The sequence below is a fragment of the Chiloscyllium plagiosum genome, unplaced genomic scaffold (genome assembly GCF_037043375.1).
Source record: "Chiloscyllium plagiosum isolate Xiang-an unplaced genomic scaffold, Cpla_swu_hap1 HiC_scaffold_11, whole genome shotgun sequence".
Taxonomy (NCBI): domain Eukaryota; kingdom Metazoa; phylum Chordata; class Chondrichthyes; order Orectolobiformes; family Hemiscylliidae; genus Chiloscyllium; species Chiloscyllium plagiosum.
This window is the reverse complement of record NW_028270149.1, coordinates 30673940-30690288: the sequence shown is the minus strand read 5'-3', so window position 1 is coordinate 30690288 and position 16349 is coordinate 30673940. Positions and strand designations below refer to the sequence as shown.

Here is a 16349-nt window from a genome sequence, read left to right as displayed (position 1 = left end):
AAAGGGGTTAACTGTAGAAGAATGGCTATGAAAGCTGAACACCTGAAAAAGCGGCAGAGTTTATAGAAATATGTGCATCAAGAAAAAAGGTAAGTTTAAAAGTCATACCAGATTTGAAATGTTAACTCTATTTCTTTCTTCACAAATGCTGCCAGAGTTTGTCTGACATTCTCTGTTTCAGTGTCGGTTATGTGACCCTTCAAGCCTGCTCTACTATTCAACATGACAATGGCTGGTTATCTATCTACATGCCACATTCTTATTTTCTCCCCATATCACTTGATGCCTTTAAAATTTAAACATTTATCTATCGCTTTCTTGAATATCTTTACTCATTCTTCTGTTCTTCCAATAGGCATTCATTACCTCATCAGAATTAGATTTAAACCATCTAACAAGTTATTCATTCCATTATCCATGAGATGCTGAGTAGATTATCTACTTTCTCTCTCTACGCCCCCTTCCTTAATATTTTCTTCTGCTCTACAGAGATTTTTTTTCAGTTTACAGGAGGAGTTTTGGATTGGAAAATGTTTTCAATTTCGGAAGTGAACATTTATGAAGGGATTTCAGGTGTAGTGCAAAACGTTGCACTGACCTGCCTTCTTCGTCCCTCCAACAAAAAGTGAGAAGGCCTGGTGAGCTCTTACACACAAGATAGAAATTTTAGTTATCTTTGCTACTTCACTGACCAAGATAAAGCTGCACCCAGCCATTAAACTGACCACCTTCCCTTAATGCAGTAGCATTGAAACCACAGTTTTGATATTAATAAGAGGGCAGGGAGGGTGCGGTGGAGGCCTGGAACCAGTGACAAATGCAGCAAGAAATGGAACCAGGCCATAGTTAAATAACACATATATATAAATATACATAAATGCAGATAATCCCCAAGCACACCAAGTTTACGGTAAACCAGCAAAGGCTGCAGGTTTAACATATTAGTTGATATTGTAAGAAGATTATTCACCTACATACATCCTCCGACAGGGTTAATTTTATACACTGTTCTTTTTAGCTGAAGATAAATGCTTTCTACCAGAATTAACATCCTGTGTTAACAAGCTGTGGGGGAGTATGTGGGCACAAATGCATCTGTTATCTGAAGTATGGGGACAGAGAGATCTACAGGGCATTACTCAGTATTACAACACTTCCACTGTATATTTGGTGGGAACGGGGAGGAAGCATAGTTGAGGGCAAATTCACTTTCACAGTCACCAGAGGGGACCTGAGTGCTGTGTCCAAAATGAAGGACAGGTGGGAGATATTTGCTTTTGAACTGGCATACCGTGATCAAAAGCGAAGCCCCGCAGTGCAGGACATCTGTGGATCTCCCCTCTGTGACGCATCATGATGCTGCAAACCGCAGAGTGGCTCCCAGGCAGGATATTACTTTCAAATGTGACTTTTGATAGAAGTCTGCAAAACACCTGCTGCAACTAGCACCTTTTTAAAATGGTCTAACACCATCTGCATTAACCATTCACAGTCAGTATCACATGGGAAAGTAGAAACATAGGAACAGGTAGGAACAGGTGGGGCATTGTGCCCCTCAAGCCTGTTCCATGTTCAGTTTGATCATGGCTGACCTGTATCTCAACTCCATTTACTACTCTTTGATCCACATCTCTTTGTACCATACCAAACCAAAAAAAAACGATTAACCTCAGTTTTGAATGCTGGTCAATCATTCCAGCATTCACAGACTTTTCAGGAGCGAGATTAATATCTCCACTACCTTTTGCTATGATTTCACTCAGACATGTATGTCAGTTTATTCACGTATGCTGATGACACTGAACTGTCAGGCACCTTTACAATAACTATTCTTGGATTACACACAATTTTTTTCCTGTTAAAACCAGGAAGCCCAAAGCCATCACCTTCGGCCTCTGACACAAGCTCCATACACTTGGTCCTGTTTCATCCTTCTCCTCAACCACTCAGGTGAAGGAGTGTATGAACAAACTTCATCTTTTTCAATCAGCTATTGAACATCTGACAACAAATCACATCTACTTCCACTTCCATAACTCCATTTGCTTCTACTCATGCACCAGCCCATTTTCTGTTGAACAGTAATTCAAACCTTCGTCATCCTTAAACCTGACTATTACAATATTCTTAAACACACCACCAATTCTTCATGTATCACAACATTATCCATGTATCTTATCCTGCACCAAGTCTCTTTGGCCTGTTATACTTAATCTTGGTTCTCTCCGTTGGCTCGGAGTAGCCCAATGACTCCAATTTAAAATTCTAATTTTCATGTCAAGCCTTTCATCTTTCCTATTCTGTTACTACCTTGAGACTTACAATGCCATCATAACTCCAAGTTATTTAGCAGATAGACCCCTTTCACGTACACAGGTAGCCATGGCATCTGCTGTGGAGGTCCTAAATGAGACCTTTCCAAAATGAAGGTCAGGATGCCCAAGAGGGATCACAAGCTCTGAGGCTGAATCTCAGTCTGAATTTTAATAGCTTTTCTCCTATTTTAACTGCTCTCACTCTTATAGGCAGCATCATTATCAACCACCCACCCAGGTATCACAGATCTCTGCAGTTTCTTAAGTGCCATGGAGTTTTCTTCAGCTATAAGGTGCTGTAAAAATGCAGTTTGTACCTTAGAACAAAATAAAGGCACACCAAAGCTTTTATATTGTACAATTACGTCTTTGAGTAACACCTTGCCACGTTAAAAGGTGCTATGTGAATTCAAGCTGTCATTTACTTTCCTGAATGCATTATCAAATGTTTATGTAGACATCATGACAATCATTGACAGTCTCCAAAGCATGGACAGTTACAATTTAACCCAGGAGGATTGTAGAGCTTGAGGATGTAAAAACAGAAATAAACTGTGAAGATGGCTTGAAAGGACCCAAAATATAGCAGCCATGTTAGAGTGCTGCAGGAAAAAAGGCCTTTCACAGCAATGACATTTTAGTGTTACAATTCAGATTAAACAGCAGGAATTAGTGAGACTATATTATTTTGAAATATTTAATTTAGAAATCTCAATTTTGACAGATCTTGTTCTGAGAAATAAACAAACCATCAACTTAATCCTTAATGGTTTCTCAGTCAAGCCATAATTACTCATTTAACTCAGCATCAAGCAGACAAACACTGTGCAAGATTTTTGACCTGAACATTATCTTCACGGAAATGGAAAATGGTTAAAGGTTATCTTCCTGAACCTGTAAAGGTTTGCCTTGTTTGTACACTGGAGGGCATTAACAGCCAACAAGATAGGTCAGACCATGTCCAGGTGGCAAACACATTTTCATTACTTTTGGTGTTGGCACACAAAAAAAATCAATTAAAGTGCAGCTTGACAGCTTGCCATGTTGCAGTTTGAACCCATTGCAGTCCAGAACCAAAAAAACCACTGCAATGCTATACAAATCAGTTGATTTATTGCAGACATTGTCTTTCGGGTAAGAGAAGATTTGAGATCATTTTGATTTCAAGAGAGTTGTTGTCAATCATCAGTACAGAGAAGTTCAGAATACATTTGGAAATTTGTCACAGCAATAATTGTTCACTAAAGTCAGTACAGCAGGGGTAAGGAACAAGTTCTGCCTGTGTTAAGAGAAAGGATACAATTAGGTTTTCACGAATGTAGCAAGTTGACATTTTACGAAACAAGCCTGATCTATGAACTTGGAAAGTTGGCCAATGTATAATCAAGATTAAATACAGATGTCTTTGACAAAATATTTTGTGACAAGTTCCTAGTATGTGTTCTTCGATTCTTTACTCACTCTTTTTAAATTAAACTATTCAGTGAAATGTCAGGAGGATTAGCATTTTGTAAGATTGAGGTGAAATGGGAAAGGATGCTTCATCATCCAAATTCACCTTCATACGTAAAAGTAACAGTATACAAATATACTTAGCAATTTAGTCCTGAAAAGGCTGGAAATTATATAATCTGGCAAGAACCACTTTTCAAGCCCAATGTGAACAGAAGCTTCCTTTCCTTATATTCTCAGTTGTGCGTTTTATTAGTTTTTTTACAGCTTCTTTGTTTCTCATTGCGTTTTTTGGCCATGTGCATTCAATCTAACTAATCTCGCTGCCAACACACACAAACATACCACACAGCATAAAACCCTGCGGGCGCAATTCAGTGCAACTGTTTGAGTTTGCACTGGTCTGCATTGCACTTTCTCATTTCACTCACCTTCCTCCACAGTGGAGTCCAATTGAGTGACTTTAATTGCCAGGCAATCAATTCTCTCTTGGAGACAATTAACTCTCATACAGAAATTGTTAGCTTCATTAAAGAGCTCGCCAAATATATCTTCAGCATGTCTGCCTGTGAGGGAGAAGATGAAGCATGCCAGTTAGAAACACTGTCAAGGCATCCATTTTGAATGCCGTCAATTTAATGAGAAATAAACAACTTAACATGCAACCTGCATATAGAGAAGAAACTGTAGGCAACAAAAGTAGAACAGAATCTCTACAGTGTGGAAGCAGGCCATTCGGCCTATCAGGTTCACACTGACCTCTGAACAGCATCCACTCAGACCCATCCATGTAACCCTGCATTTCCCACAAGTAGCTAAAAACAATGACTGCAGATGCTGGAAACCAGATTCTGGATTAGTGGTGCTGGAAGAGCACAGCAATTCAGGCATTCAAGGGCTTTTGCCCGAAATGTCGATTTTGCTGCTTATTGGATGCTGCCTGAATTGCTGTGCTCTTCCAGCACCACTGATCCAGAATCCAGATTTCCCACAAGTAACCCACCTAACCTGCACTTCTTTAAGGACTGTAGAAGGAAACTGGAGTATCAAAGGAAACCGGAGTATCCAAAGGAAACCCACACAGACGTGGACAGAATGTGCAAACTCCACACAGACAGTTGCCCAAGGGTAGAATTGAACCCAGAACCCTGGCGCTGTGAGGCAACTGTGCTAACCACTGAGCCACCGTGCTGCCCCAAAACTCAACTCTGTTGAAATATGAGTGCACAACCTTTGAATGGCACCATGACCCCTCAGATAATTGCAGTTTGATTTTTGATGCTGCCAGGAGATACAAGTACAGTTTACTGTACATGGCAAGATTTTGTGTGCTAAGTTGCTGGGGATAATGTCAAAATTTGTAGAATGATAAAGAAGAACAGAAACACATAGCACAGAGTATGGAAGTTTCTGACCTCAATCTTTCACATTTCATTCTTCCAATTGTTCACTGCACGCGTGACATGAGGACGACTGTAACGTTGTTTATCAATAACCAATTCACTTCTTCAGCTGCTGAAGCTGTTAAGTTTACTTTTACTACTTCCACACTGGGTTAATTTAAAATACTCCTGCTAGCCTCCATTGTTCAACCTACACAAACTTGAGCTCATTCAAAACTTTTCTGTCCATATTTTACGCTGTTTACCCATCCTCTCATACTCAATCTACATTGGCACCCAGTTAAAAAGCACTTTCAAAATCTCTTAATAATCTGGCCCCACCCAATCTCTAATCTTCACCAGCCCCATAATTCTCCAGAATATCTGTGCTCTGTTCATTCCAGCTGCTTGAGCATCCCTAGATTTCTATACCATTGGTGACTACATCATTAGCAACACACCAAGCCTCTGAATCCCCTTCCTGAATTTCTCCATCTCTCTACCTTATTTTCTTTCTGTTACTCCCTAAAACATTGACCATGCTTTTAACTTAGTGGGCGGCACAGTGGCACAGTGGTTAGCACTGTTGCCTCACAGCGCCAGAGACCCGGGTTCAATTCCCGCCTCAGGCGACTGACTGTGTGGAGTTTGCACGTTCTCCCCGTGTCTGCGTGGGTTTCCTCCGGGTGCTCCGGTTTCCTCCCACAGTCCAAAAATGTGCAGGTTAGGTGAATTGGCCATGCTAAATTGCCCGTAGTGTTAGATGAGAGGGTAAATGTAGGGGAATGGGTCTGGGTGGGTTACGCTTCGGCGGGTCGGTGTGGACTTGTTGGGCCGAAGGGCCTGTTTCCACACTGTAAGTAATCTAATCTAAAAAAAAAACTATCTGACCTTGTAACTGATTACATGGTTTAGCAGTGTAGTTTGCTTTAGAATGCCTTTCTGAAGCACAGAAGGACTTTTTAATTATGCAATTTACTGTCACTTCAGTTGTTGTTAACAATCTCTAAGGAGAGCTTGAAAAGCCAAGCAATAAGTGAAAAATACTTTGACAATTGCAGATCAGTAAATTTCTTCCTCACCAGCTCAGGCATTTCTCAGGAAATATTTACTAATTTCTGTAAGCTCCATTGAAGCTGCTCCACCTATGGCTGACATAAGACAGAGATTCAAAGAAGAATTATTTTTTAAAAGCTAATTCAGGGATATGTATGTCGTTGCCAAGGCCATCATTTGTTACTCATCCTCAACTACCTTTGAGAAGGTAGTGGCAAGCCAAATTCTCAAACTGCTGCAGTCCATGGGGTTGAGGGACTTCCATACACTTGTTAGGACCCTCTAGGATACTGACCCTGCAACTGTGAAGGAACAAGCGACATGGTTCCATGATAGGAATGCAGGTAAACGTGCAGGTGGTGGTGTTGTCTTGAAGCTATTTCCCTTGTTCTTTTAGGTGGTGGATAACACTGATTTGGAAGCCACTGTTGATGATGCTTTGCGGTTTTCTGCAGTGCATCTTGTAAATGGTACATAGTACTACACTGTGCACAGTGTTAAAAAGAGCGAATGTTGAAAGTGACGGACAGGATGTCAATTATACAGACTTCTTTGGATGGTTTGTAGCTTCCAGTGCACCATTGGAGCTGCAATTAACCAGGAAAGTGAACAGTACTCCATCACATTCATGTCTTGTGCCTTGTAGACAGTGGACAGGAGATGTATAACAAAGCAGGAGGTGAGTTAATTGCCACAAAATTCCTAGGCTCTAACTGCTCTTCTAACCACAGTGTTTATCTAGCTCAATGGTAAACTTCCAGATTTTGACGTGGTACTAACGTTAAGGGGGAATGGTTAGATGCTCTCTCATTAAAGATGATGATTGCTTAGCATTAGAGGGGCATGGAATTTTCTTGCTATTCATCACCCAAGTCTAATTATTGTCCAGGCCTTGCTGCATATGGATAAAGACTGCTTCAGTATTTGGAGAAGTCAAACTTTGTACTGTGCAACCATCAGCAAACATCCACACTTCTAATTTTATGACAGGAAAGGTGATCAGACAACTGAAGATGTTTGCACTAGGACATTATCCTGAGGAACTCCTGCTGATGACCAGGATGGAGATGATTGGCCTCAAACATAATTCTTTGCCCTGGGCTATTACATCAATGTAGGAGAGATCTCCATCCCCCCAATTCCTAGCAGATTGGACAACGGCACACGTAACTCTACCATTTAAAAAAGGAAGGGAGGGAGAAAACTGGGAATTGAAGCCTCATGTCAACAATAGAGAAAATGCTGGAGTCTATCATAAAGGATGTGATAACAGGACACTTAGAAAACACCAGAGGCATTACACAAAGAGAACCAGTATTTGACAAACATATTGAGTTTCTTTATGGACATAATTTGTGGAACATATAAGAGAGAAGCAGTGGATTTGGTTACTTGGATTTTCAGAAAGCTTTTGATAAAGTCCTATATAAGAGGTTGGTGTGCAAAATCAAAGCATGTAGGATTGATGATAACATACTGGCATGGATTAGTGGATAAGAAACAAAAGAACAGAGATAAATCTCTTTCTGGGAGTGGAAGGAGGTGACAGATGATGTACTACAATGATGAGTGCTTGGGCCCCAGATATTCACAATATATATCAACAATTTAGATAAGGGAGTCAAATGTTTGCTGATGATACAAATTTAGGTGGAAGTGTGAATGGTGAAGAGGATGAAAAGAGGCTTCTTGATTTAGACAACTTGAGTCAATGGATAAAAACATGCGAGATGCAGGATAACATGGATAAGTGTGAAGTTGTCGACTTTGATAGAAAGAAAAGCAGAGTATTATTTAAATGGTGATAGATTGCGAAATGTTGAGATATACACAGACCTGGATGTTGTAATATACTGATTCCTAGAAGTAAGTGTGCAGAAATAGCAGCAAGCAATTAGGAAGGCAACTGGTATGTTAGCCTTCATTGCAAGGAGGTTTGAGTATAGCAGCAGCTGCACAGAGCCTCAGTGAGACCACAACTGGAGTTTCCTGTACAGTTTCGGCCTCCTTACCCAAGAAAAAATTGCACTTGCCATAGAAAGAGTACAGTGAATGTTCACTAGACTGAGGGCATATTTGTCTCCTTCTGAGGAGAGATTGTTGGCTGGGGTTGTGTTCACTGGAGTTTATAACAACAAGTGGGGATCTCATTGAAAAGTATAAAATTCTGACATAGCTGAGCAGACTGGATACAGGAATGACATTCTCTCCCCAGCGCTGGCCATGGGATCTAGAATAAGGCGTCACAGACTCAGAATATGAGATAGGCCATTTCATGAGGCCAATGACTATGGACAGGATGAGCCTAAAGGTGAAGACAGGGATGGCGGCTTCAGCAGTATTGAGGATAAGGTCGATAATTTGCAACAGTGGAAATAAATCTTGCTGATCTGTAGAATGAGTTTGGAAGGATGAAGCAGGATGAGGAAATTACATACAGTCTGGAAAGGGAAGCTGGGTGTAGTAATACATGCATGTATTACAAGGAATGTCATGATTCGGAGATGCCGGTGATGGACTGGGGTGTACAAAGTTAAAAATCACACAACACGAGGTTATAGTCCAACAGGTTTAATTGGAAGCACACTAGCTTTCGGTGCAGCAACCACCTGATGAAGGAGCGTCGCTCCGAAAGCTAGTGTGCTTCCAATTAAACCTGTTGGACTATAACCTGGTGTTGTGTGATTTTTAACTTTAAAGGAAAGTCATGACTGTGCTAAGACTTATTCAAGAGTCCATTTGGCCAAATCCAACAAACTGTGTGGGAATTTGTTTCATTATGACAATTTTGCACAGTAAATTGCAAACTAGGCAATTAAAGAACGTTATTAACCAATTGCAGTACAGAATCGATTTTCCTCATTCATTTCAATCAAGTAATTTTGCTATACTAATGGGAGGTCCAGAAATGATTGTCAAAAGGAGACACGAAGGGGTGGTTAAGAATGCATATGGGATACTTGTCTTTATTAGCTGAGGCATAGAGTTTAAGAACAGGGTGGTTATGCTGAAACTGTATAAAATGTTGATTAGGCCACAGCTGGAATATTGTGTGCAGTTCTAAAATGCATATTGTAGGAGGGATGTGAATGCACTGGAGAGGGTGTAGGGAAGATTTACCAAGATGTTGCCTGGGCTGGAGAGATTTAGTTATGAGGAGAGATTGGATAGGCTGGGGCTGATTTCCTTGGAATAAAGGACATTGAGAGGGTTTTGAGATGTATAACATTATGAGGGGCATAGATAAGGTGGACAGGAGTGAACCTTTTACGGGCGGCACAGTGGCATACGGGCAGCACAGTGGCACAGTGGTTAGCACTGTTGCCTCACAGTGCCAGAGACCCGGGTTCAATTCCCACCTGAGGCGACTGACTGTGTGAAGTTTGCACATTCTCCCTGTGTCTGCGTGGGTTTCCTCCGGGTGCTCCGGTTTCCTCCCACAATCCAAAAAATGTGCAAGTTAGGCGAATTGGCCATACTAAATTGCCCGTAGTGCTAGGTGAAGGGGCAAATGTAGGGGAATGGGTCTGGGTGGGTTACGCTTCGGCGGGTCGGTGTGGACTTGTTTCCACACTGTAAGTAATCTAATCTAATCTAATCTTTCACTGTGTGTTTCTCTCACAATGTGGTGGGTTTCTGGTACTCACTGCCTGTGAGGATGGTAGAGGCAGAAACCCTTATCCTCATTCCATATAAAATGCCTTTAGATATGGACTTGCAATGCCAATGAATAGAAGGCTATATGCCAAGTACTGGAAAATGGGATTAGAATAGGTAGTTGTTTTTGTCTGGCACCGATTCAATGGGCTGAAGGGTCTTTTACTGTGTGGTAAACCTCCATGACTCTATAAATAATTTCAATGGAAAATCCCCTATGTGAATAGACATAACATACTGGGATTCTTTTCTCTAGGAAGGGAAATAAATCTACAGGTCTTTAAAACCATGAAGGCATTTAAAAGAAATAGTTGTAACAAAATTCTCAGTTATCAGGAAGTCACAGAAAGGGACTACATATTTAGAATTGCCACCAATCGTTCCAATAAGGAACTGGGATCTACTTCCTCACAGAGGAAGATGGGCTGTGGAATTCACTAGCACAAGGAACACTTGAAGCAAATGGCATTGATACAAATAAGGAGAAACAAGGTATGCACAAGAGAGAAAAAAAGTTGAACAAATTAGGTGGGTGATCACACATAGGGAAAAACACCAACGCAGACACCAATTGGCCAAATAGTCTGCAACTGCACCTCAGATTCCATACGTGTAGATGGAAAACTACATTTGTCAAACAGAAATACACAAGGCAAGACTTTGATGGACCAAAATGTCTCTGAATCAAATTTAATCTTTGCTGTAATAGCCAATCTCCACCAGAGGTAACAGTTAAATGCTATAACTGACCTCATTCACCCTTAATTAGAAACAGGGAGGACAATCAGATTCAACAACTTCTCCTAATCGTCCAGAAAATGTTCTGCATGTGGACATTGGACAGCATCAGGTTTGGTTCTGAATTAGCTGTGAGGTCATCCAATAATAAATAAGCTTTGGTACTCATGATCATACCCCAGTGGATCTTCATTGAAAATAAGACTGTTCTCACAGGACAATGCAAGTTAGCAAAAGTACCCTATTCTTTTGACAACTAATTGGTTGTATATTAATCAAACACAGATGTTCCTTTTTTAAAAAAAATTAGACAAACATCTTATACTCCAAAAAACACTTGCTGTTTTATAGGATCTTATTTTAAATATATTTTACCTTTTGAGATCATAGGGGTCAAGTCTCAGGACATTTAATTTAACATTCATGAAACAATACAAAATGATAAAAGCAGCAAGTTGAGAATTCTGTCACGACCATTGTGATTCAGTATTCTGTGCAGCTATCACAGTTTCTGCTCATTACCTTGAATCATTGCTATTCATCCTGCAGGAGCACCTATTTCATTACTGAAATTACTTGGTTCAAAGGCTGTCTGAAACAAATAAAACGGAATTGCACAATTGTTTTCAGGATGGTGCAGAGGTTGGAAAGAAGGCGAATCAGAAGCTCGACCCAATCCTTAAGCTGCCAGAAGAAACAGCAGAGGCTGGAGCAACACACAGGACATCTGGGAGTGGGGTGTAAAATCAATTATAATATTTTTAAAGCAGTTCAGAGCAAAGTTTGGAAAGAGAGACTGGAAGGAATACAGAATTAATAGCAGACCAGGGCTGACAAAGCAGTGCACAGGACTAGACTGCTTGTGTAAACACAAGAAAAGAGGAGCTGAGCCATGGAAACACATCCCAGATGTACCTCCATGGGCTGCCAGCAGAAGTGGCAGTGACCACATCCTGGATGCACCTCCATAGGCCACCTTCAAAACCGGCAGTGACCACATTCCGGCTGCATCTCCATAAGCCACCTGCAGAACCGGCAGTGACCACATCCCAGATGCACTCCATGGGCCATCTAGAGAACTGGCATGACCACATCCCGGGTGTACCTCTATGGTCCACCTACAGAACCCACAGTGACCACATCCCGGGTGTACCTCTATGGTTCACCTACAGAACTGGCTTGTGGTGGTCCTACTGGCACTGCCACTATGAAGAATGATGGCTTCCAATTGGCTGGCAACTCTAAAGGTGGACTTCCAGATGTACCCCTGCCCCAAACTGCTGCTACTGAATGTTGGTAGAGAAGGGAGTGGACACTTGTGGATGTAATGCCAGTCAACTAAGCTGCCTTTTCCTGGATGGTGTCAAGTTTCTTGAGTGTTTTTGGAGCTGCACTCAGAGTGTTCCATCACACTCCTAACTTATATCTTGCAGATCTAGGCAAGGTGTGAGGTGAGTTACTCGCCAGTTTTCCTAGCTTGCTCTGACTTGCTCTTGTAGCCACTGTGTTTATGTGGCAAGTCCAGTTGAATTTCTGGTCAATGATTACCTCCCCTGCACACCCCCCCCCAACCAGGATGTTGATAATGGGGGTCTTCAATAATGGTAACACCATTGAATATTAAGAAGCAGTGGTTACATTGTCTCTTATTGTGATGATCAGAGCCTGGCATTTGTGTGGTGTGAATGTCACTTGCCACTTATCAGCTCAAGCTTAGATATTATCCAAATCTTGTTGCATTTGAACATGGACTACTTCAGTATCTGAGGAGTCATGAATAGTGCTGATCATTGTGCAACCATTGGTGATCATCCTCACTTCTGTCCTTATGGTGGAGGGAAGGTCACCCATAACATTTATGCGGCGGTGTTTTCCATTCCTACACTATGTGTTCTGAGCCCACACTTACTGGTGGAAGTTGGTAGAGGCTAACCAAACCCATGTAAACTAAGTCCTTTAAGATATCAAGTAATGGCCAGTTTCCATCACATTGAGAGAGCAAACCCAGTCTAACACACACTTCAACCATAAATGCACTTTTTTAAAAAAATGATAAAACTTGCAAGAAAAGTAACAGAAAATAGAGTAAATATTAAATCATAGTTACGTACTGAGACTGCCAAGTTGCTTTATAATGGCAGCTAATGTGCTGTTTGTCACACATTCCAACTCACTGGTGACACCTTCTGGTAAAGCCCCATGACACAGATGCCGAGGTTCAATGATCCTCTTGATGAGCGGCATCTTTGGTTCAGAACATCAAACTTCTAAAACAAAATATACAACGTAAGCAAGTCAGGCAGATCAACATTATGTCGAATTATTGGAAATAATATGTCCAATATCTTTTACAGTAATGAATGATTGGTGATTATATTACAGAACTATAAGTCCTTAAACGAAAACTTATGATCTCAAGAGTAAATTCAAATCCCACCATATCAGCAGAGAGTTTTACATGTAATTAATGAATAAATTTGGAACAGAATATATGATAACCTATTATTATTCAAGCTGATGGTAATACTGAATAAGTCAGATTCCAGAGCAAAACTTGGCTTGGTAGACTGAGATTTGTTTTTGCAATTTGGTTACTCTGGTGGTCAGTTACTGAGCAGGTTCACTCATGACTGCCAATATTCTTTTAACAAAAGAACACATGTTTATTACACAAAAGGAAAAAGCAAAACCAATTTATGACAATTCAAAAAGATCTTAATATGAACATAATAAGTTTAACATTTTAAAAAAAGCTTTAACTATTTTCCCATCTATTTCCTTTACAGTTATGGAGTTGTAGAGTCACAGTGATATACAGCATGGAAACAGACCCTTCAGTCCAACTCGTCCATGCTGACCAGATATTTGAAATAAAATTAGTCCCACTTGCCAGCATTTGACCCATATCCCTGTAAACCCTTCCTATTCATATACCCATCTTTTAAATGTTGTAATTGTACTATCCTCCACCACTTTCTCTGGAAGCTCATTCCATACATGCACCACCCTGTGTGTGAAAACGTTGCCCCTTAGGTCTCTTTTATATCTTTCCCCTCTCACATTAAATCTATGCCCTCCAGTAGTTTTGGACTCCCCATCCCAGGGAAAAGACCTTGCCTATTTACCCTATCCAAGCCCCTCATGATTTTATAAACCTCTATAAGGTCACCCCTCAGCCTCTGGTGCTCCAGCGAAAACAGCCCCAGCCTAATCAGCCTTTCCCTGTAGCTCAAATCTTCCAACCCTGGTAACATTCTTGCAAATCTTTTCTGAACCCTTACAAGTTTCACAACATCTTTCCTATAGGACGGAGACCAGAATTGCATGCAATATTCCAATAGTGGTTTAAATAATGTCTTGTACAGCTGAAACATGACCTCCCAACTCCTATGCTCAATCGACTGACCAATAAAGGCAAGCATATTATAGGCCTTCTTCACTATCCTGTCTACCTGCAATTCCACTTTCAAGGGACTATGAACCAACACTCCCCAGGACGTCACCTTTAAGTGTATAAGTCCTGCCCTGATTTGTTTTTCCAAAATGCAACATCGCACATTTATCTAAATTAAACTCCATCTGACATCCCTCAGCCCATTGGCCCATCTGATTAAGATCTTGCTCTATGCTGAGGTAACCTTCTTCACTGTCCATGACACCTCCAATTTTGGTGTCATCTGCAAACTTATTAACCATACCTCCTATGTTCACATCCAAATCACTTATATGACAAAAAGCAGTGGGCCCAAAACCAAACTTTGTGGCACACCTCTGGTCACAGGCCTCCAGTCTGAAAAGCAACCCTCCGCCATGACCCTCTGTCTTCTACCTTTGAGCCAGTTTTGTATCCAAATAGCTAGTTCTCCCTGTATTCCCTGTGATCTACCTTGCTAACCAGGCGAAAGTGACGACTGCAGATGCTTGAGATTAGAGTTGAGAGTCTGCTGCTAGAAAAGCACAGCAGGTCAAGCAGCATCAGAGGAGCAGGTAATCAACATTCAGACAAAAGCCCTCCATCAGGAAGGGTTTATGCCCGAAACATCGATCCTCCTGCTCCCCGGATGCTGCCTGACCTGCTGTGCTTTTCCAGCACCACACTCTCAACTCTAACTTTGCTAACCAATCTCTCATGTGGAACCTTTTTGAATGCCTTACTGACGTCCAGATAAATCACATCCAATGCTTTGTCCTCATCAGTCCTCTTTGTTACTTCAAAATCGTGAGGCATGATTTCCCATGCACAAAGCCAAATTGACTATCCTTAATCAGTCCTTGCTATTTCCAAATACATTGAAATCCTACAGGTGCTCAACTTCAATGAAGCATCAAAGAATCATACAATACTACAGCACAGAGAGGCCTTTTAGCCCATCACGTCTGTGCCAGTCATCAAGCACCACTAGAGCCCCATTTCCCAGCACTTGTATGTGCTTCAAGTGTTCATCGAAATACTTATTAAATGTGATAGCCAACACCTCTTGCACCCTTTCCAGGAGTGAGTTCCAGATACCCACCACCGTTTGGGTGAAAATATTTCTCCTTTAATTCCCTCTTAATCCACTGCCTATATTTCTAAGTCAGATGGTGTGGCTAGGAGAGGAACTCACAAGTGATGGTGTTCTAATGTATCTGCTGCTCTTGCCCTTCTCAAGACAAGTGGTCGTAGGTTTGGAAGATGATGTCTAAGGAAACTTGGTGAATTTCCTGCAATGCACCTTGTGGATGGTACCCACTGCTGCTACTGAATGTTGGTGCTGAAGTGAGTGGATGTTTGTGGATCTGGTGCCAATCAGGCAGGCTTTGAATTGGATTGTATTAACCTTCTTGAGTGTTGTTGGAGTTGTACTCATTCAGGCAAGTGGGGAATATTCCATCACACACCTAACATGTATCTTGTAGATGGTGGGCAGGCTTTGAGGAGTCAGGAGGTGAATTACTTGCTGCAGCATTCCTGGCCTTCTGACCTTGAATTTCTGTATCATAAAACTCAATTTTGTAAACATTCAGTAAAAAAAACTCCTCAGAAATTCAATGGAGTCATTTAAAGCACTTTAAGTCATTTTTTAAAAATTGTTTTCTTCTGTTCACTGTTCAAAATGACTTTCAGATCTTTAATAAAATGTCACCTTTGTAGAATTGAGAAGTGAAATTCAGTTTTTCTCAATTTCTGAATTGAAGTTCTTAAGTAATAAGAATATACCACAAGCATCCTCATACTGCTTTAGTGAACGAGATAGGCTTTCATGACAACGGATGGAAGAAAATCTGCTGCCCTTACCTGATCTGGGCGATAATGTAACTCCAGACCCACTACAGTGTGTCTGCCTCTTTAACTGCTCTCCAAAATGGTTGGTTAGCTTCTCAAAACCAGGATGGTAAATTCTGGCCTTGTTTGCAATACCATCATTCTGCTAAATGAACAAATAAAAATATCATTTAATATGATTGATTTAATGGCAATTTAATGACAATCTGTCATGGTTAGTTTTTTCCGTAGGTTTTCTAAACTGAATTTAAAGTTTCCAATTGCCAAATGGGATTATGAACGCTTAGGTGAGTACTTTTAATTACCTGTCCAGTATCATAAACACTGCATTGTCAAATCCTATAGTTTTCCAAACAAGATAACAATCTTCCTCAGACAGGCAAGAATAATGGGTCATGTAGATATGAAAAACTCACCCTGACAAAGAGTTGGTGGGTGCACTTAGAAAAACAATTGTTTAAATTTTGCTATAAATGTAAATCT

General features: G+C 40.9%; 1 protein-coding gene across 7 annotated transcripts in view; it reads right to left on the bottom strand.

The window, feature by feature from the left end:
- The window catches only part of LOC122557329 (actin-binding protein WASF3-like), a 120369-nt gene that overhangs the window by 51397 nt on the left and 52623 nt on the right, over positions 1-16349 (bottom strand). For 6 of the 7 annotated variants that reach the window (XM_043704920.2, XM_043704916.2, XM_043704917.2 and 3 more), the window contains 3 exons: positions 15879-16011; positions 12712-12867; positions 4199-4333 (listed from right to left, as the gene is read on the bottom strand). In XM_043704920.2, coding sequence (XP_043560855.1) covers positions 4199-4333; positions 12712-12844 — 268 coding nt within the window. In that variant the 5' untranslated portion in view covers positions 12845-12867; positions 15879-16011. The remainder of the gene's footprint in view (positions 1-4198; positions 4334-12711; positions 12868-15878; positions 16012-16349) is intronic. The other variant, XM_087991952.1, reaches the window with a different exon arrangement.